We start from the raw sequence: 22579 nt of genomic DNA, 5'->3' as shown, positions 1-22579 counted from the left end.
AGGGTTCTGTTGAATTTTTTTTTGTTTTTGTTTTTTTGTTTTTTTGCATAGATATGATTTTGGTATTATGAGTGTTTTCTGGTAACTTCCAAGGAACTGATTAAACATAGAAGCAGAATTTTATTCTAGTAGAAATATTTGAGCTTTTTCAAGTATATCCATTTTTTTCAGACACCATAACTTTTTTCTTTTCTTTTCTTTTTTTTTTTTTGCTCTGCAGTAGATTTTTAATTGAAGATCATTTTCTGTCATGCAGTGCCAAATTGTGATACTTACACTCTAGTCTTTGGTGAATTATGGGTTTTAGTTACTGTTAAACCAAAAATAAGTCTCTTGACTGCTTACTTTGGATGAGTGTAACCAAGCTTTTTTCTTTTTATTTATTTTTTTAAAAATCTTGAGTCATACATATTGAGCTATTGAGCTGGACAAGTTGTTAATTTGCACTAATATTTACTTCTATTAAATTCACCAATATTTTTGCCACTTTTGAAGCCCATTAAATCATTACAGAGTCCAGCCATGCTTCATGGCTGTTTAACCAACTCTTCTCAGAAAGTCACTTTTGCTTGTTAGAAAATAACTCAAGTCTGGGTGGTGAATTTTCTGCTTCTTTGTAATATTTTTCTAGTGTGATTATTTCTTAGACACCTTTTTTCAAGACATGATAGCTTTCAGAGCCAGACTAATTTACCAGGCAAAACAATCAGAGTCAGTATTTTGCTTTATGGAATAGCAAAAAAAATCTCATCTAGAAAATTCCTAGGGAGAAGTGCCCTTTATGGACAAGAATAACAGGGAAATTGATCATTTAATTTCACAATTTTGAGATTTCTGAAAATAAATCCTTTTCTCAAAATATATTTGAGAATACAGTCATGGAAGTGGCATGTGTACATCGTCTGGAACTTTCTTTTTCTCTTAGTTAAACATTGAGAAAAGGAAGCTATTAAAGTTTTTAAAAGCATTTTCGGATTATCTATGACTCAAACTTCTTTACATACATATCTTAGTAGTAAAGATCTTTAGTAAAGCTTTCATTGTGAGAACAAATGTTAGAGGAGTACCCACTGATAAGGCTTTTAGTTGGAGTCAGCATTCTAGAACACCCAGGCAGCCTCCTGTTGGTTAGAGAATATTTCCCAGACCCCATCAACAATCTATTATTGGTTCAAAACAAATGGAAGAAATTTAAAATGTTAAATTAAACCTTCAGAGTCCCTTCTCATATTCTTTGAGTTGGCCAGCATTTCTTGATGTACTTAATAAAACAACAGTATAAAGATAAGAATGATAATTTATTGAGCACTTACTGTGTATCAGGTATTGTAAGCATTTTGCATGAATTCAATCATCACCATTTTGTGTTGTTATTCCCATTTTATAGATAAGAAAACGGGTTTTTAGTGAGTTAAATAATTTGTGTGGGTTCGCACAACTGAGTGATAAAGCTAGGATTTGAACTCTGGTTGTTTCAGTCACAAGGCATGGGCTCCTGACCATATATAATGGTGCCCTGAGGGGTTTTGTTTTAGCCCTGGGGGTTCTAGAGAAGATTTGGCTAGTCAAATAAGATGAAACAGTCAATGAGGCTAATGAAGAAATTTCAATTGAGAAAGGCAGAAGTGATATGCTAAAATATGCACTTACCAGAAAAAGCACTGTGGATTAACTAGAAATTTTGAGAAGAAAAAGGAGTTTCTTGAAAAAAGAAAAGAAAAGAAAGAAAGAAAGAAAAAGAAATAAAATTGAATTATTATGGGAAGACCCCAAACTAGAAGGCAAGAAGGTACTTGTAAAAACAGCACCCAGCCTAAAGTAGAGATTTTGGAGGTAGGATAGCACAGTGCCCCAAACCCAATGCTCTGGGGCTGGAAACACTTGAGTTCAGATCATGGTTCCTTCACCTGCTGCTGCATGTTCTTCCAGCAAGTTAAGTATCCTCTTTTCAGTTGTCTTCTTCAGTAAAATGAAAATAATAAAGTCTGATTTATTGGGTTCCTTAAAGAATTAAATAACAAAAGTAAAACACTTACTGGAGTGCCTGGCAAATAAAAAAGTATACTGCATACATTGTAGTTATTATTATTTTTTAGTAATTAGAAAATAGTGGGAGACATGAGAGAGGAGAATGCAAAAGTCAGTGAGCACTCTTAGGAATTAAAGCCTTCATAGAAACTTATGATGCTAATGCCAGCTTCAGGATGCTACTGAGCATGATCCCAGTGTCCAGACTACATGCTGTCTTTCTCCAAGTCTGAATGCTGCTTGATTCAGGGCATCCGTAGAAGGAAAGTAATGATTTGGTGACCACTGCCTTGGTTTGGGATTCTAGGGTAAGTGGAGACCAGAAAATACCCAGTTTAGTTCAAATCAGCCAGGTGCTCAGGAACCAAAAATCGGTGGCTTCTCCTGGAGTCCTGCTGCCAGGCGCTCTGAGAAGACTTCCCACCAGAGTAAATGCTGCTGAGAGTCTTTTGGATCCTGGAGACGCAAGTGTTTTTGGGTTTATCTTAACCCAAGAAGTACAGACACCTTCTATATTGTCCTTCATTTGTCTCTGAAGCTGATGGGAAATCATTCAATTAAAACGAGCACAGCAGAATACATAAAACCACAATATGAGTTTAAGGAAATGAAAACGGCACATCAAAGGCATTCTGAAGCCTAGTTTTATGAAATGAAATTTTGTTTCATTTCCACTGATTTCCTAGGTGAAATTAGGTGACTGTCTGGGTAGCATAATGATGATAATGATGGGAAACCATACATACTCAAATGACATATGTAAAGCTTTAATAAAGAATGAGAGAGACTCAGGGGAGTGCATTAAATTGAGTAATAATTTATTATTTAGAGACCTCTACCCATTTACTCATTTTTTCTGGAAGAATTGGCTCTTCCTCCAAGGTGTGCCATTTTTAGAAAGAAAAAGGTAACTGTGTGTTCTGCATGCTCGTTTTACAGTTAGGTGATCTCTTACAGTTTGGTGCCTAGAGCTGCCATCCTACCTGTGAACTGTCTAGGATACTGTGAAGAAAAGCACACAGGGTTGACAGGACTCTGCATGTCCTATAGGAATGCACTGCAATTATTTCCAATCACAATTAACCCGATTAGAATAATGGACAGGAAGTGTCCCTTTGTAGCTAATGCAGTTTGGCATCAGCTGACTGAAATCCTTTGATAATTTCTGCACAGATGGCTGGGCTGAATGCAGCACTTTTTAAATTATTATTTTCATGGTCTCTTGGTAGGCCAAAACCTCGACACCGACAACAGACCTCCCCATTAAGGTGGACGGCGCCAACGTCAACATCACAGCTGCCATTTATGATGAGATCCAACAGGAGATGAAAAGGGCCAAGGTGTCTCAAGCCCTGTTTGCCAAAGTGGCTGCAAATAAAAGTCAGGTGAGTGGTTTTTTAAAAGAGCGAAAGCGAGGGCTGGAATTAGACCATTCTCCTCCTCCCACCAATAAAAATACATCTGTTCCTATAATAATAATAACAATAATAATCCCTAGGGAACCTGTCGTGTTCTGCCTTTTGCTCTACGGTTTGCTTTTATTCCCATTGGAGTTCAAAATACAGACTAAGTTGAAACCCAGATTTTTTTTCTTTTAGGGAATTTTTTTTTTCTAGAAGGAATCAGCCTTGAATGGTTTCTCTCATAATTCTAAGCACTGCTATGTATCCCCTTTCTTTCTTTCCCCCTCTCTCTTTTTCATATTTGAGCAAAACTTAGCATGTACAAAATAGCATCTTCCTGAGACCCAGTTGGAATCTTGTCTTATCCCCTCTCATATTCCCACCAGGGGAACTGCTGACTTTGTTATAATAACCTCTTTTCACCAGCCCCAGAGACACCTTGCCATGTCAGGTGTTTCTTTTATGTGTAAAATACAGTTGTTTTTTCCAGGAGAAAATACATGTGGGGGAGGGGGTCCCAGAATGAGTGCTAAAATTGATAACAGAAAAACATAGAAGCTTATCCAGTACAGTTTCTCAGTGCCGGGATTGTGGGGAATGGAATGCTCCAGGGAAAAGGGTAAGCAGATGCTTCGGTTTTTTATTTCTGAAAGCAGCAACAGTTGATGGGAGCCACTATCTGTCTCAATTCGTTTAAAGGGATAACTACTACCCTATCCTAGAATGCGTTAGGTTGAGGTGCTGACTTATTTATCCCTAGGATGAATAATTATCCAGTGCAGGGTGGAGGAAACAAAAGTTAGCTGAAGCATAATTTTGAGAGTCCTTTGATTCGGAGCTTGATTTCCTCTGTGGCCTTGCATGACAAATGTTTCCATCCCACATATGTAAATGGTAAAATGGTCCAGCATCTCCTTAACAGATCTTCTGTTGTGTGCTGAAAAGAAAGGGAGTTACTGAATATTGTATTTCTATTAAGCAGGAAGGGTTTTCTTTTTTTTTTTTTTTTTTTCTTTTTTTTTTTTAGGAAGGGTTTTCAATGAAAATTAAATTATCATTTTAAAAATGGTAGATAGCTAAATATTGTTTTTAGACTAATTACATTGTTTTGGGAATAGCCTTTTTTACCTATAGTTTTGCAGGAACCTTACTTATTTTTCAGATGTTGATAAACAGAAAGGAGTAGAATATCAAGGAATTTTGAAGAAAATCGGAATATTCATCTCCCTTTCAGTGTAGTAATTTTTCCTGGTTATTCTTACTCTTTGCTCATCAATGAAATCATTGAAATACAGTTTGCTAAGATACGATGTCCAACCATCGTATGAAATACATGAAAAGAAAACACCGTAGAGCCTTCTTAAACTGTTAAATGCATAAAATCCCATGTACCACATGGCAAAATATAATGAGAGTTGGAGCTGTTAAACGAATAAAGCTGTTAAATGCATAATGCCACTTGGCAAAACTACTGTGCATTTAATGGTTTTCCACTGTGTAATAAAGGACATATGTGGTAAATGTGCAGTGAGTATAAAGCTACACAATTGATTTTGCAAACCTACCCCTTGGTCGTGACTTGACGTAAATATCAAAGTTTCACTCACTTCTTTCATAAGCAGCTTTAAAGAAAACCTGAAGCCCATAGTCTAAGAGCTTGATTCAGACTGCCTGTAATCTTTCTGTTGACTTGGCACTATGGCTTTTGGAAATGGTGATGCCTCCAGCCTCCCAAAATAATTCAGGTGGCTGATTGAAAGCTGTATCTGCCAGTTGGCATAAGTTTGGCTCGCCAAATTTTTGATGCCTCCTGAAGAAGTAGCCTCGATTTCATGGAATCTGGAGGAAAATGTAGTTCTGAGAATTAATAAGTTGAAGGGTAAGATTGAGCCTTAGTTGGGGTAAGGTGCTTTGAGGTTTTACCTTTTTTCATTGGGACAGTGATCTCATTTTCATTTATGAGTGGGGGGCCTTCTTGTAGATAGATAGCTGACTGGACTGGCAAATCAAGTGGGGAGATTTTAAGAAATGGTACCCCCAAACAAAGTGAACCTACCTGATAGTTTCAAAGGCAGTTTAACATAAGATATTCACTCCCTCATGAATGTACCAGCATTTACCTCATAAAGAGTATATTTTGTGAAATTAGTTGCATGATTTGGTACCTTGCATATGTATTTGGAATGTATCCATAAGGTGTGTGTGTGAGTGTGACTAGTCATGGAACTTTGGCCAAAATACTTAGCCTCTCCAAGCTGCAGTGGGAAGTGTCTGCACCCTCTTTATTGGATTATGAAGACAGAGAATATGAAGATTTTCCCTCCTTTCCTGCATTGCCTTTCTTCCCTCTCTCTGGGTTTTTTTTGGAGGAAGCAGAAGTTCTTGTGAGTGAGGCAGAAGAATAGCAAGGGCTCTCTGTTCTCTTGGATGTGAAATCAGAAGAACATTTAATTAGGAACTGTTGTGACCTGGGGTAGGTTGGGCATCTTGAAGACCCAGTTCAGATATGCATAGCAGCCCCTGCGCTTCCATTTTAAATTTCTTTTAAAATAGAAACAAGCCTTCCATTAAACTCCTCCACTCTTTGGTGTGAATCGCTGCCATCAGCTATTAAGAATAATACCTAAAACTTTGTGTTAGGCAAGCTTCGAATGGGAGTTAGAAGGAAAAAAGAAAGGAAAATTTTAGAAAGATTAGGGTGGTGGGTCAGGATGGTCCTTGTGACCTGTAAGCGTTTAGGGACACGGTGGGAGGAGAGCTTCAGACAAGGAGTCGAGAGGATGACAACTTTGTGCGAGTTTCGTCTCTGGTCCCATTGGTGATGGTATATTGCTGGAATGTGTGTGTGTGTGTGTGTGTGTGTGTGTGTGTGTTTCCATAGTGTGTAAGTCAGTTACATCAGGACGCATTTATAGCCCTCTGTCCAGTGCAGCTCTAGCTCCTTCCTTATGCACGGCCAGTCTCTCATCCCGGTGCACTGCACGTCTCCTATCTGCCCTTGCCTTTTTCTCCCATGAAGAGAAGGAGCCAAAGAAGGAAAAGCAGAAGGCAAGAATACGAGGAAAAGGTATGCTTATGCATATCTGTTTGTTTCACCTTTCACATTCCCTTCATTTCAGTTTAGGATCAGTGTGTATGTGTGTGTGTTGTGTATGCGTGTGAATTCTGAGGATAATCTTTTTTTTTTTCTCTCTCTCTCTTCAGAATATTCAGATTGTTGATGGTCTTCATAGGAGAGAATACACCATAGTTGGTGATTGTTATGTGAACTAGAAGTCTTTAGTTGGTGGGTCCTTAGCAGGAGCCATAATTTAAAGTCATACAGGACATTTTTTTTTTAAGATTTTATTTATTTATTTGTGATAGACATAGAGAGAGAGAGAGGCAGAGACACGGGAGGAGGAGGAGGGAGAAGCAGGCTCCATGCAGGGAGCCCAACGTGGGACTCGATCCCGGGACTCCAGGATCGCGCCCTGGGCCAAAGGCAGGCGCCAAACCGCTCGCTGAGCCACCCAGGGATCCCCCATACAGGACATTTTCTACATCACTTCAGTATGACCCTTACCTACAAAGGGCCACCAGGGAATGGACGCCCCAGAGTGCAGACTGAGAGGCTTAGGGACTCCTTGTTCCTCCACAGCTTCTCATCATCTCTGTTCCCCTTAGCCTCTATGGGGTTGCTTTCCCCCTTCCTCCCCTACTGTGGCTTATCACACGGAATCTGGGAGATGGAAATCCAGAGAGAGGAAGCACAGTGGCCTGCTGCACTCCTCCAGGACTGGCCGTGTGCTTTGTGAAGCATCTTCAGCCACATTTCTTCCTCTTGACACCCTTTTCCTTCCCCCAGAAACGAATTCATTGTTTCTCTCATATGCTGACCTCTTCTTGTTTTTACAGTCTACAGTACTTCACATCATAGAATGCTGATGATGATCTAAAGTTGGTGGGCTTTTTTGCAAGGAGAGTACATCTATCCTTATTATTTATGTACCCAAAGCCCCAACCCTAAATAAGTGACTGCCTTCTTTTACTCTGTTTGGGTGAGAATAGAGTAGGTAAACAGGAAGGGGCTTATTTCAATTTCTGTTCTCCCTTGTCCCCATTTAAAAAAATAAAACAAAAGCCGACAAATGAACAAAAACTCTAAAAGGGCACTGGGTTTGTTTCCCCTTTTTTTGGTGGTGGTGATGGGGGGAGTGCTTTCTGTATTTAGAAAAGTAGAGGAAGGCTGACACATTGCAAAAAGAAGAGATCTGTAGCCTGATTTTAAAATCTCAGATGCTGGTGATGACAGGGCCAACCCCAGAGGAAGTCATCTGGGAATAGATAGGGACCCGGGGGCTCTTTGGTGAGATGACATAGCATGTCCTTATCTCCACCAAGATTTAAAGACTCTGGAGTTCCCCTCCTTGCCACACACTTTCCCAATGCCACAAGCTGCAGGAGCTAGCACTAGAATCAGGGGTAAGAGAGTCCTTATTCCTCCTGCACAAAGAAATTTGAGAGGGAGCCATAATTATGATCCCACTGCAGCTGGGGAAGATGAGTTTCTGGGCTCCAGTACACAATTCTGAAATCCTTTTCCCCATCAAAGCTGTGTTCTCCATGGTGATTGGGTTTCAGTGTGTTCTACGCTTCATGTACATTAGGATTAAGTAGATTTTGTGTTCTGACCTTTATTCCTTCCTTATCACTTATGTTTACATAAAAAAAAATGTATTCCATGTTTCTACGGACTTAATAAATTGTATTCCTAAGTAGAAGGGTACCTATGCTTTAGATGTAGATTGCAAACTCAGATTTTATGAACTTCCTTCCCTATCATAAAATCTTTTCTTATAGATGCTCTGATTTGTTTAACAGGCTGAATGATTTAAAATATGCAGCTCTTCATGGCAGGTCCTTTTAAGATAAAGTGGAAACAAAGGAAAGACAGACAACTTTATATAAAGAAAAATAATGGATATATTATTTGGTTTGTTTCTTTTATTGCTCTTTGCTTTTGGAGGTTTTTTTTTTTTTTAAGATTTTTATTTATTTAGTCATGAGAGACACAGAGAGAGAGAGAGAGAGAGAGAGAGAGAGAGAGAGGCAAAGACACAGGCAGAGGGAGAAGCAGGCTCCATGTAGGGAGCCTGACATGGGACTTGATCCCGGTCTCCAGGATCGGGCCCTGGACTGAAGGCGGCGCTAAACCGCTGAGCCACCCAGGCTGCCCTGGAGTTTTTAATCACATTCAGTATATGTGCTAACAAGTTTCCTTCATTTGGTCATGGGTTACCACATTAATCTTTACTTTTGTGTCTCTTAAAAATGCCCCAGGCAGAATTTAGTTGTACATACTTCTTTTTTTAAAGAAGTAACCTGTATTTTTTGGTTATTACTTAAATAACCAAGTAATTTTCATTTTTGAAAATTTAGGAAATGAAGAAAAGTTTAAAGGTAAAAACATTAATCACCTGTAAATCTACAGTGCAGAGATAGTTACTGTTCACATTTTAGAGTCCTTCTAACACGTAGTGTGTGTGTATGGATGTGCACGTGTGTTTATATCCTAATTGAAATCATAGTGCACAACACATAATTATAAGACAAGCTAAAACTATTTTTTTATGGCCAACTTTTCATGTAGGAAAGTAAATTTACAAAGTATAAAATATTGCCTTTTATCTCATTATTAGTTTCTTAGCCTTTGGAAAATATCACACAAAGATCAAGGTTTTGCCACTTTGCTCAAAAAGATGTCTGACATTTATCTTATATTATTATGTTCCCTTTATGGAAATGGCTCTATTAGAACTGGGATAGCTCAGGCTATTGGAAGTCGATATTTGGCTGCCCCATCTCCCTGGTATAAGAAGTGACAGGCAGCAGTAACTATGTGATACTGTGTGTAAGATGAGTCGGGTGGTCTCAGTCCCAACTGAGATGATTTTGCGTTTGCTCTCATGTTCAGCAGGTAAGGCCAGCTAATGAGGCATGCAGCCTTGCCTGAGTAGCTGCCTCTTCCTGCTGGGCAGGTTTCTTTATAATGGCATCATATTGACAGCCTATCAAGGAGCAGTTTCTACTTTTGTCAATTGGGACATGTTTACTACAAGTTCAGGGCTAGCCACTAAATTCAAGTGAAAAAAATTAATATATGTACACTACAATTACCCTTTGAAAAAAGTTATCATGCCAAGTAGTGAAGAAATTAGATTTTTCAACATCCCCAAATGCCAGACTAAAGTAGGCAGTCGACACGATGTTTAAGCATCAAATTGAGCCCTTCATTCTCTGCCTTTTTTTTTCTCAGCATCATCTCGAAAGATTACATTCTGTTGAGAGATTATCAGCAGAAATTCCCTCAAGGTCTCAGTTTTTATATCAACCTTATAGTGAGAAATTGGGTTCTTTTTACTGTCCCTACAATTAATTATGTTAATGTTTCATGCCCTAAAACTAGCGTTTAAGAGAGCCCTTAATTAGATATGGATGAAGATTAATCACAGAGTTCTATGCAGTTTTTAAAATGTCAAATACCTTTACCTATACCTCAAGTTTTTGTATTGGCTTTAAGCACATTTTTATATCCACCGCAGAGATCCTCGAGTTACATTATTTACCAGTTGGTGACATGGCACCTTTGGAAACTTACATGTGAAGCAAATGAGTTTGACATAGTAAAACTATTTCTCCAAGCCCTCCCAGCCTCTTATAAAGAGCACATTGGGTTAAACAGGGTTCTTATAGGTGGAGAATGTTGGTACCCATGAAGAGTTCCTATCACTTTGCTGTGGAAACTGTTGGATTATCTTCCTTTCACAGAGCAGAGACCAGGGTGAAGGAAGCTGGTGCAAATTTTAAGAAGGCAGAAGCTCTGAGAGCCACAATCCTTAAATTTTGCACATTAGTTGGTTGCTTGCCTCACTTGGGTCCCAGCTCTGATCTTTTTTTAAAAAAAAAGTCTCGTTCATAGTTTCCTGCTGTGTCTGGGTTTTTCCCCCCCCTGCACTTCTAAGTTCTTGAGGCAGTTTGTGAAATATATAGCATTATGTCACAGGTATGTGGAATTTGGACCTGAAGTCAGGAACTGGAAATATTTGGTTGTTCTCTGCTTGATGTTTCAGCCTAGCACATTTTGCTGTGAATACGTTTCTAGTATTTAAGTGGAGAAGTATAGGATTTGAGATTCATTCATCTTTTTGATAAACATGGATGGCTTTTTCAGCTGCATGTTCCCACTTATGCATGTATGTATCTGTGTATATATTTGTATAAAATCATACCAGATCTCCACATTATTATGTAGCTATGTTTATCCCATATATCTTTGGAAAGAAGGGCAACAAGATTTTATGAAATCCCCTCTTGTCTTGAGCTATCCATAACAGAAGTTAAGGAGTTGTTCTGAAATAAAATTTTCATTACACTCAATTACAGATTCAATCTTTACAAACACATCCATAGAAATGTGAGAGACATGCCCAGAGACAGCTGAAAATTGGTCCCCGTGAAAATAGTTTAGAACTTAGTGTATAGTCTTGAAAAAATACAAAAAGAAGCAGATCATTTTTACTTAACACGTTCAAGGTATAAAATAATTAACCTTGAACTGTAACCAAATGCTTAGCACAGACCCTTTTCAGGTTTAGATGACCTCCTTGTCAGAGTCACTGAAGCCCTTGACAAGTCTCCCTTGCAGTTAGCGTTTTATCCATTTCAGTTTTCTTGATTAGGTTATCTTGAATCATTAGGGGGTTTATTTATTTTAATAGACACTTATTGGATTCATGAAAAGAGAATTTGGTGACTAAGAAACAAGAGCTGAATATTATCTGGCTCATTTCACACTTCAGAAGAGTCTCAACCAGCTGAAGAGAAATCCTTTCACAGTTACAAAAGTTTGTTTGGGGACTTTATGTGCTTCCATTTAGAAAGCGACTGTCTGTGGTTAATAATATGAATTTTCTTTTGAGACACTCAGAAAACATTTCCTTTTGGTTACATATGCTGACATTTTCTGTATTGAGGATGTGGGTGAGTAAATGGCCTTTTACATTTCTGTGCAAGAAGCTTTGAGTCATTCTCCTGAAGAACTGTTCATTTGCTGACTGATTCATTCATTGGAGTTCCTAGAGGGGCAAAGGGGGTGGAGGTTACTTACTATTTGTAGATTGAATTCACTTATCAGCTCCGTGTTAGGCACATTGAGAAGCACATTACAACATAACGACTGAGAAGGCCCGGCCTTCAAGGCAAGTAAACCTTACCTAACAGGAACGGTTATTTATTCTGTCTCTCTCTTTGTAGCTCAGACTAGGCTATAAACTTGTTTATTGCTAAGCAAATCTTGGTTTTTATTTATTCTGAAATATTATAGAAACTAGGAAATTTGTGACCGACATAGAACTTAATATTTTATTATTTTATTTTATTTTATTTTATTTTATTTTATTTTATTTTATTTTATTTTATTTTATTTATTTATTTAGTTAGTTAGTTAGTTAGTTAGTTATTTTTAAAGGAGAAAAACATGGGGCCTGGGAGAAGTTGGCGTCATTACCAGTGTCCTGGGGTAGGAAAACAAGTAACTTAGCACGCAGTGACATTTCAGTACCACGGACAGGAACTCTTGCCTTCCCATTTGCTTCCCCTCCCCCATCACTTAAGGGTAAGGTTTGGAGCTTATGGGATTCAAAGTCATCTCTACTGGGGTTCAAACTCAAACTCTGGTCGTATTATCATTTTGTGAAAGACCTCCCTGGTTATTTGGGAAGTTATTTGGAGTCTGAGAATGCTCAGCCTTTGGTATGTAGTTTGGAGAATATCGCTCAGCTATTGTCTACTTGAAAATTTTAAACCTTTAAAATTTCTATAACTGAAATAATAATACTGCCCTTTCTGAATCATTTTTAATCCAGGAAAGCTATAAAAAAATCTCATATGAATAACAACAACACACACAGAGAGAAAAGAAAATGGTTAAAATGATGAGAACAGATTTTTTAAAAAAAGAGATTGGGGTTTACAATACATGTCATTTTATTTGTTAGAGTGAAAACTCCTATTGGGTGAACATATGAGGTATGTACTTTACCATTACCAGGCCATTGTGGGTCCTGATATGCTGTGAAAGAAAAAAAAAATGTGTGTGTGTGTGTGTGTATAGGCTAGGATAAGTGGTGTTCTTGACTTTATCATAGTCTTTTCCCTAAGGACTTCTTGTTAGGAAGGAATGAGGGAAGAAGGAAGAGAAAGCAAAGCAAAGCAAAAAGAAGGCAAAGTTAATTCTTTGTTATATCACTTAAAAGTCTTCTATAGCTCCCAAGGCCCATAGGATTAAGATGAAATTTCTTTGCATATTATTCTTTCTAACCTGAGCCCACCTCTTTCTAGACTGTATTAGCTAACAAAGTTGTTTCTCATTCCTAAATAATTCCAATTATTTATGATAATTTTCTAAATCTCTGCATTTGCTGATAATATTATCTCTGCTTGGAACATGCTTCTGATCACATCCCTTCCCTACATGGTGAAATCCATCTTTATGTTTCAAGATCCACCTTATATATCATTCTCTATTGTGATATTTTTCCTGAGCTTCATTGTCAGAATACTCACTTCCATGCTGGTGATCTCAATTAACCTGGTTAGTAAAAATAATCAAGACAAATGATATATGTAACATACCAGCACATTGCATGGCACATAATAGATGAGTGCTGTATACAAGATTACAAACTGAATTAATGTTCTGACAGACTTATCACTATTTTTTATATATTATATATAATGCATGAATATATAATGTAAATTAGATCACTCCATTTTTTAAAAAAAAATCATATTTGTGCATTAGAGATGGGAAAACAAGCCTCAGAACATTGACAGGGTTCCTTCTGAGAAACAGTTCCCCTCTTCAACTATAACTCTGAATTTGAGGCTGCAAAACATTCCAGTAGGCTCATTTTTATGTACTCAGATAATTTCAGTTAAATCTAATGAACATTTATTTAGGATCTTTTGTGTGTAAGGAACTGCAGCACTGTGACAATGTTGAAACGAGTAAGAAACGAACCCTTTCTTTCCACCCTCATCAAGAACCAACCATTCCAATGGGGATGCATACATGCCCCCGTGTAATAATAATCATCATCAAATCACAGAAGAGCATAAGCAAACTGCTTTGGAGTCATGCAGGAGTGAGCAAACAGTTCTTTCAGATCAGGTGAGACCATGTCAGCTGAGCTTTGGAATATAGCTTCTCAGGGGGGACAGAAGGTTGTGTATGAGACATTTCAGCCAAGGGAGTAAGTAACATGAGCAATATTAGTTGTGCTCAAACACTTGTTACTCACTTAGCTTCAGTTCTCCCGCTCTAAAATAGTTAAACTGACCTTTGGTTAAAACTAAAGAGAAATCACAGATGGGTAGGTACATACCGCACAGTTCATGAATGGAGATGGGAATACCAACCAAATTCAGGGTCTGTAACTCAAAATGGCTGGAGCACAAAGTCAGTAGAGGAATTGATGAGAGACAAAACCATGAAAGAAAAACAGGAGCAAATTGTTCTTATTATGCCTTTTTAATGCTTTTGAATTGGGAATGAGGAGTATCTTATTTAGGTAAATCTTTAATAAAACTGTCAACTTACTAGAAGATCAAGGTTATCATTCATCTTTTGAAAAGAAATAATGGCACATTTCTTCAAGTCATAAAGAGTCCTAATACATTTGCAACATGATTTGCTTTGTAAATTTAGATTGACATGCAACTTTTCAGGAACACATGGATTGTGTGAGTGTTGCTTCACCTGCATAGTTGGAAAGTGTGGTCAGAATTGTTTTTTCATCTGAAGGAAACATATTTGTTTAAGGGGCTGATTAGATGATTAGAATGAGATATTTTTAGATATTATTTACTTACACACTTAATGCTTGGGAACACTTTAACCATTGATTGCAAGAATGCAGCCTTTAAACTTATATTCCCTCTCTAGGTTCAGAGGTTGAAGGCAAAAGAGTTTCAATCAATAATTCCCTGTCATCATTACACTTAGACTCCGTGTATATTTTCTTCGATGTAAGTTTAGATGTTCTTTGTATTTTTTTTTAACATTTTTTATTTTTAACAAATTTCAGACTCCCAGAAATGTTGCAAAATAGTACAGTGTCTGTATATCCCTTACTTAACTTTCTCTCACCTTATATCACCACAGTGCGGTTATCAAGACCAGCAAATTAACATTGTTTTAATACGCTAACTAAACTAAAAAGTTTCTTCTAATCTCAGTAGTCTTTCCACTATTGACCATTTTCTGTGCCAAGGTCCCATCCAGAGACCCCACTGCAGTTAGTGATTATTTCTCTTTACTTTTCTGCAGTCTGTGACTGGGTCTTTCTTCCTCCTCCTCCTCCTTCTCCTCCTCTGTCTCCTCCTTTTTTTTTTTTTGGCTGGTATCATAAATTTATTTTTTATTGGTGTTCAATTTGTCAATATACAGAATAACACCCAGTGCTCATCCTGTCAAGTGCCCACCTCAGTGCACCCAGTCACGTCTCCTCCTTTTTTTAAATGACAATGCCACTTTTGAAGAACACTGTTATGCGGGGATCCCTGGGTGGCTTGGAGGTTGGGTGCCTGCCTTCAGCCCAGGGCGTGATCCTGGAGTCCTGGGATTGAGTCCCACATGGAGCTCCCCACATGGAGCCTGCTTCTCCCTCTGTCTGCATCTCTGCCTCTCTCTCTCTGTGTCTCTCATGAATAAATAAATAAAATCTTAAAAAAAAAAAAAGAATACCGATACGCTATTTTGTTGAACATCTCTCAATTTGGGTTTGTCGTGATTCAACTGAGGTTATGCATTTTTGGCAAGACTGCCACAGAGACTGGGCTGTGTTCGTTCTTTGCAGCGCCTGAAACCACAGGGTTCATGATGTGCATATGTTATCACTGGTGATGTTGCCCTCAATCCCTTGGTCAAGGTGGTTTCTTTGTACTTTAACCCTGATGGGTAATTATCATCTGCTATTTCTGACAAATAACAAGGTAAACAGACCGTGGAATGTGGAGCTAGAAAGAGAACTTGGAAACCATCTTTTGTAAACCCTTCCTTTAACGGTTATATTCCAGAAGCTGTAAGAAGGGAACCACTTGCCCAAAGGTAACCCAGTCACTTAATGTCAGAGCAGGAACTTAGCAGTTAGGTTTCAAGGCTCCGTGTTGAATACCCTCTGAGCTTCCTGGCTGTAACTCATTAGCCTCAGTTTTACCATACTGGAAAGGCTAAACTGACTATATGAAGATTCAGCTAACCTTTGATCGAAACTTACAGCCAGACTAAAAGAGCAGTCGCAGAGAGGTATATACCCCATGCTTCATGGCGTCTGCTCACAGAGCTGACCAAGGTTGGAAATCAGATAAACTTCTGTATCAGCATTTCTGAAATGAAAATAATTCTCCTGGAATTCTCCACATAACACGCAGGGAACAACAACAAAAAACCTACTTGAGATTTTTAACAGAAAAAGGAGATTTGTTTATTAATAATTCATGAGTTCCCATTGAACATGCACGACAGAAACAGTGCTATTCAATAGAGAATACTGTCATCTGTCACTGTTTTATTTGACATTTACACTTTTTTTTTCCTGATACTGCAAAACTTTCTTGGACGGCATGCAAAAATTATATAAATGAAAAAAATCCCAATGTGGGGACTCTCTATCTCTTCTGTGGTGGGTTCACTGACATACATGTGTGTTCATGCAGCAACATGGCACTTTCTCACACATTCATTAGCCCCCAAACAAGCTAATAAGAGATCCCATTGAGAAAACAGATAAGCATCCCAAATGGGCTGGTGGAAGGACCCTGTGAATAAAAAGATGGAGGGTGAGAGGGGAAGTGGGGTAAAAGAATAGATTTCTGGAAGGTAAGCATACAAATACGTGGAATGAGCAGTGAGAGCAAAAGGAAAGTAAATTATAGCTGTCATGAAGAAAACCAACAAACATACATTGCCATGTGAAATGCAAAATAAATATTTATAAATGGCATCGCGGGAGCACCACTGGTAGGGAATATCGACATTTAGTGGAAGAGCAAGTTAGAGTTCGGAGCACCTTGCAATTTTGTGCTACTGTAAGGCTCTTGACAATCTTTCTGCTCTGTAGGTTAGTTATTATTTATAAAAATCACAGAACCAGCTGATACATTCATAAGCTAATTATTGAAGCAGCTGGGTACACATGGTGCAATATGTCCAAGGCTGTGAAGTATCACAGATTTCTTGGGGCCTGCTGTGGTGGGGGTGCACTGTTGAAGGCTCCATCCCTTAATCTGATCAGCCAAGCAAACACTTTGTGGGGAAACTAGATTAATAACCCTCTAAATACCATGAATGTGCTTCATCTTCAAAACCGGGTTCCCTTAAACATGCTATTAGCTCAGCTCCATCAGGGATTTGAGGAAGTTCTCTGGTGCCCTAAGAACAGGGTCTTGTTGGCTACCTCCCTGTGCCAGAAATTAATTTGGTTTGCTTATGTCTGCACACATGATCACACTTGTGTCTAATCTGCTCCCTAATAGCTTCAAGGTCAGGACCTTGCATGTCAGTGGGCAAATTGAGCACCACACTTCTTAAAGACTGAATGGCAGACAGCACCCAGTCCATAACGAGGCCTGTAGTTTGTTCTAAGTGATTGTAATGAGTGCAGATTATAACAGCGCATATAAATCAAACGCGGCAATGGATGTTGTGCGAGACATTCCGGGTATCATAAGTGGAGATACCACTCAGCTGTCACCTGCCTCCTTTCAAGCTGCAGCTTCCCACAATGCAGTTCACTCCTCGAGCGGAACAGCAGGTGCTGTCCTCCTGAAGGTCTGGGCATCTCAGAACTTCATCTTTTAACAGACATAGGTTTTTGTTTTTATTTTCTGTTAAGTGATTGGTCTCTCTGCTTTAGCTTCCCCCAGGAGATGTTAAATATACCTGTTTGAAACATTTGAAAGAGTTCAGTTGGAGACTTATTCAGATCTGTGCAGAGAAAGAGGAGCTTATTTTTCCACAGCTGGTTTATTTTCCATCTCAAGAAGTCTTCCTTTGTACAAAGAAACCCTTGAGGAAACACTTTGGGACGGGGAGATTTTTTAAAAAAATATCATTTATTTTCTGATGAGGCTAAAAAATGTGATTGTCTTCAGTTTTCATATAGGTTGCACCTTGAAAAGCAGCATTTACCTATCTCTCAGTTGACTTGAAAAAAAGTCTATGAAAATGCTTGGAAAAAACATTTCCAAGCAAATGATTCGATATCTTGTTTTCATTCTTCCTAACCCTCTAACTCTCCCCAGCTCCCAGTTTATTGCAAGAAAAGATCAGGTCTGCGCAAATGTGGCCTCTCACTTGTAAAAACAAGGCAGTGTTGTGTTACAGATTAGTTTATAAATCCCCAGTGGCTTCACAGTTCAGTGCCTACAGCTGCTGCAGATGGGCCTGGGTTTTTGTCTCTTCGCGGTGCTGCAGCCGGCAGTTGAAGGAGAAAATGGAATGATCAGGTTATTAACATGGAGGCCGCGAGGAAGAGGCTGCACAATGAGAACAGCTGGTGTTGCTGTCTTGGCTGATGCAGCGGAGATAATCAAATCTTGCCTTTTTTTGGGTAAAGGCAGAAGACACAGTGGAGAGTTAGACAAACAACAGCTTATGATATTATATGGGGTTTTCATAATGCATGTCAGGAACTTTCATTGGCTTACAAGTTAGGATCTAAAATTCGTTGAGAGTTGGGGATTTAATTTTTACAAAGTTATTTGTATTTATTTATGCACCTTTTTAGAAAAATTCTTACTCCTTTGCAAGACGTGTGATGTGGGACAGTTCTTGTTTTTAAAATTAGCGATGTAGCTTGGAAGTGATGGGTTAGAAAGCTACTGGGTAAAATATTTTGACATGAGTCAGTGAGCGATGTTGACAGCATCCTCTGTATTATTTTCATATAATCCATCATTATTTGCATTACATTTTCTTTCTCGTGCAGTTTCAAGCGAGAGAACATCCGGATGCCAGAGTTGGGAGGCACATTTGCAGGTGTGACCCGGCCAACTGCCTACCTTCCTGCAGGTGTGGCCGTGGTGGGAAAGGGATGGTTAACAGGGCCTAAAGCCCAAGGCATAAAGAGATGGAGCAAATATACAACATTTTCATGATAGCTAAGGTGGTGGTTTTTATTTTGTGAAGTTACTAATAATTCTAAGACTATCTCCTTTCTAGAGAGTTCAATGTTGTTTACACTCAGACATTTTCCTCCTTTAGAATTCACTATGTTGTAATACATATTTGTTCATTTTCAGTCTTCTCTTTGGATGGAAACCATCCAACTGGGTAATTTTAAAAAATTGTAGCTGAGCAACATAGTTTACTTTTTTTTTTCCAGAGAATTGGATAACTGTCATCTTGCTTGAGTATCTTTTACAAAGGGACCTGTAAATTCATTGAGAATGTGTTCAGTAGGGAGGATAAGGTCATTAACAAGCGTGAAAACTCTTGGGCATTGGTGTAACCACTTCTGTGGTCACTGGTTGGTTTTCAGAGTTGCCAGGCTATTGCAGTATCTTCTTGGGTTGGTAGGAATAATTCTGACAGAAAAATAGGCAACCCTGGGATGACAATGGACTTCAGCCCAGCCATGCTCTGCTGCCCCGAATCCTACAGATTAACCCAGGTGACCTTGTCTCTCTCTCTCTCTCTCTCTCTCTCTAGGGCTGGTTGTGTGAACTGCTCCGCTGGAAGGAGAACCCCAGCCCAGAGAACCGCACCCTCTGGGAGAACCTCTGTACCATCCGTCGCTTCCTAAACCTTCCCCAGCATGAGAGGGATGTGATCTATGAGGAAGAGTCAAGACATCACCATAGCGAGCGCATGCAACATGTGGTCCAGCTTCCCCCTGAGCCAGTGCAGGTCAGCGTCCCCTTCCTCCCCTAACCTGAGCACAGCTTTTGATGCCAGAAACTGTCAAGGGTCAGAGGGGCACACCACACCACCTCCCATTGAAAGGTGTCTCATGCCATGTCTTCAACGACAGCGGACCCTGTTCTCACTGTGGGCACATCATGTGTGTGCATGAGTGTGTGTGTGTGTATTTGCACACACGTGCACATGTTCACTTGGAGAAAAATGAGTGAGTCAAATCCAAAGGCAGCTGCTTTCCTGAGTGTCTTACTTGTGGGATTGTGAAACCAGAGCACTTGTGGAGGATTAAATCTTCCAATCAGAAAACATAGTTCATAGTTTCCATCATTTTCTACAGAAAAAAACTCTGAAGTCGCTAATAAATTAATCTAAAATCCCTGAAGGAATGTTTGATTTGGCTGAGGAAAAGAAATATCCACAGGAGCTAGAGAATACCATTGAACTAAACTGAATCTTTGAGATACATTACGATAGGTTCTTAGAATTTTAAGATGAGTGCTTGCTGGTTTTGGTTTCCTGTCTTTTAGAAATCTGTGTTCATTTGGGTTGCATGTTTTGTTTGGTTAGTGTTTTCTCTCATTGAGAGAAGTAATATTTTTCTGAAAGCAATTGAGTTTAGCTTCTGGGTTTTGTATTAGTCTAAAATCAGTGACTTTCAGGAAGAAATATTAACTAGGTTAATATCCCAAATTTTGACCTCTGAGAGTTTGCCCTCAAATTTTTTGATAGGTTTTGAGATTTGTCACACTGTCCAATACCAGCAGTCCCAGCTACCACCAAAGAGGACCCTGCAGGGCTTCTGTCTGAACCTCCTTTTGTGTAGCAAGAAGGGAGCAGGAATGCATGCATGTGTGCATGTGTGTGAAGAATAGAAGAGAAGATGAGGAGAATGAAGGAAAGGTCGGGTGCATTTCTTGATCAAGATATCAAAGGAGAGGTAGTGAAGGACTTGGCAAAATGTTCTTCCCTGAGGTTTCCTTGTCTCCTTTCACTTCCATCTCATCCCACATGCCTGGGGGAGAAGCCAGAAGTCAACGGGTCCATTATATCACTTATCATCCAAATACTGACATCTCAGTCAGTGCTTTCATGCTGTCATTGGTCAGTTTCCAAAGTCACAGAGTGAATTGCCCAAATGATTAGACTCATGAAATCATACAGCTAGAAGCAATCTTTTAACATGGTCACAGTGAACTCAGTGGATGGGTGATAAGAGTACACAGCTAAGCAGTGGAGCCCACTGTCCTGGTCCTGGACTTGTGGTAAGGGCAACTCCTTTCCCAGAGGTGAGCCCCAGGACTTACCCTTCATAGCCCACCTTCCTGCTTCCCTCTCCTGTCCTTTCCTGGCTGGGGCCTCATCCAAACACAAGGGCCCCTCCTACAGATAATTAGACAAACATGCTAAGTCACAAAGAGCAGTGTTTTTAGATTTTGAAATTTAGTAGAAATTAGTAGAATTAGTAGAATTTAAAGAGGGAGCTAGTACAGATTTGTCAAGTTTCTCTTTCTTTCTTTTTTTTTTTATAAGACAAAACCTTCCTCTCCTTATGTTCTGTTTTTTTTTTTTTTTTAAAAAGATTATTTATTTATTTATTTATGAGAGACACACACACAGAGAGAGAGAGAGAGAGAGAGAGGCAGGCAGAGACAGAGACAGAGGGAGAAGCAGGCTCCATGCAGGGAGCCCGATGTGGGACTCAGTCCCTGGACTGCAGGATCGCGCCCTGAGCTGAAGGCAGATGCTCAACCGCTGAGCCACCCAGGCGTCCCACATCAAGCTTTTCTTTTGGAGAAAACATTGATTTGAAAAATTTAAGGGGAGCTCCAAGTTACTATCCATATCATTTCCTAAAATAAAATACTTTTTAATATCAACAAATTAATGAAAAGGATAGGCTCAGACAAAAGATCTTATAAACTATATAAATTCACTCAGAAGAAAAACTCACTGTCACCCTTGTTTTTCTTGTTTTGATGTGAACTAGTCAAAACCTCTGTGTTGAACCAGTACAGGCCAACGACTGCCTTCAGCGAACCACCAACTTTGTGTGGACCTTGCATTCATGGTCCATCTTAATTCACCTAGGTGAAGTGGAAATAGAACAGGAATGAAAAACTGATTTATTGTAGACATTTAGAGCATCCAAATTTTATCATAAGATGGTGACAAAGTTGGAAATTTAGAGAAGTTTGAGATAAAAATACTAAAACCATTATAACTGAGGACCATCCTTCATTTGGATGATGGTCCTATACATTTCTTTCTCCATTCTTTGTTTAGAACTTCTCATCTCTATGAGGTCCCTATATGTAGGAAGCTAAGAGGATTTTTAATATATAATATTCTAACTGACCAGTTTGAGTAAAGTAAATCTTAGAGGCAGACTGCCAATTGATTTATGAGTTTTATTATCTTTTATGTTAGTATGTCTAAACAGGAGTATGTGCTAACAATATTTAATGGCTAAGAAAGAGTCTGCCTATAATTTTCCTTTTCAGTTTTAAGTACCTCTTGGCTTTTAACATTCACTTCTGATATCACTGAGAGAATTCACTTATTTTATAAAAGGTTATCCCTATCACTCTGATCTTAGCCAAAGAGTTTACAAATAAGGTGATTTTCTCTACATTGGCTTTGCCTTGGCCATTGACCTTGATCCTATAACTACTGTGAAATTCTTCAATCTGTTACCTTTCTTTCTTTCTTTTTTTTTTTTTTTTTACATCGTGCCTGTCTCAGTGACACTGCTTTGAAATGCTGCATTTGTCAGCAAAAAGCTTTGAATTAATTTTATATTACAGTCATGATATAAGAAATGAAGAAAAATAAATGGATTGTTGTCAGAACTCTTGAGATTGGAGAATACAGTTGGCACAGCCTCTGCCACTTAGGAACGACTGTATTTTAATAAAAAATCCCAAACTACCAAGAAGTGTCTGTAATTGTGCGAAAGTTAAGCCACTGAACTCAGGGTTAAGATTCGTTTGTGCCCTTATATCAACTAAAATTTTAGGGAGATACAATTATTTACATGTTGTAGAGATTTTACGTAGGGTAATACTAGTTTGATATTGTGACGTTTTGCCTAGTTAGGCAGAAAATGCACCATTTTTATAAAGTTGCTAAATATAGGTGAAATCAGTGATTATGAAGAGCTGCTGATGTATGCAGCATGTTGAAA

General features: G+C 38.8%; 1 protein-coding gene across 3 annotated transcripts in view; it reads left to right on the top strand.

Moving 5' to 3' along the window:
- Positions 1–22579, top strand: part of SATB2 (SATB homeobox 2) — a 191459-nt gene that overhangs the window by 135590 nt on the left and 33290 nt on the right. For all 3 annotated transcript variants that reach the window (XM_041737694.1, XM_041737693.1, XM_041737695.1), the window contains 2 exons: positions 3258–3413; positions 19186–19383. In XM_041737694.1, the coding sequence (XP_041593628.1) occupies positions 3258–3413; positions 19186–19383 (354 nt within the window). The remainder of the gene's footprint in view (positions 1–3257; positions 3414–19185; positions 19384–22579) is intronic.

The sequence above is a fragment of the Vulpes lagopus genome, chromosome 22 (assembly GCF_018345385.1).
Source record: "Vulpes lagopus strain Blue_001 chromosome 22, ASM1834538v1, whole genome shotgun sequence".
Taxonomy (NCBI): Eukaryota; Metazoa; Chordata; class Mammalia; order Carnivora; family Canidae; genus Vulpes; species Vulpes lagopus.
The sequence above is the reverse complement of the archived record's forward strand: the minus strand, read 5'-3'. Positions and strand labels throughout refer to the sequence as shown.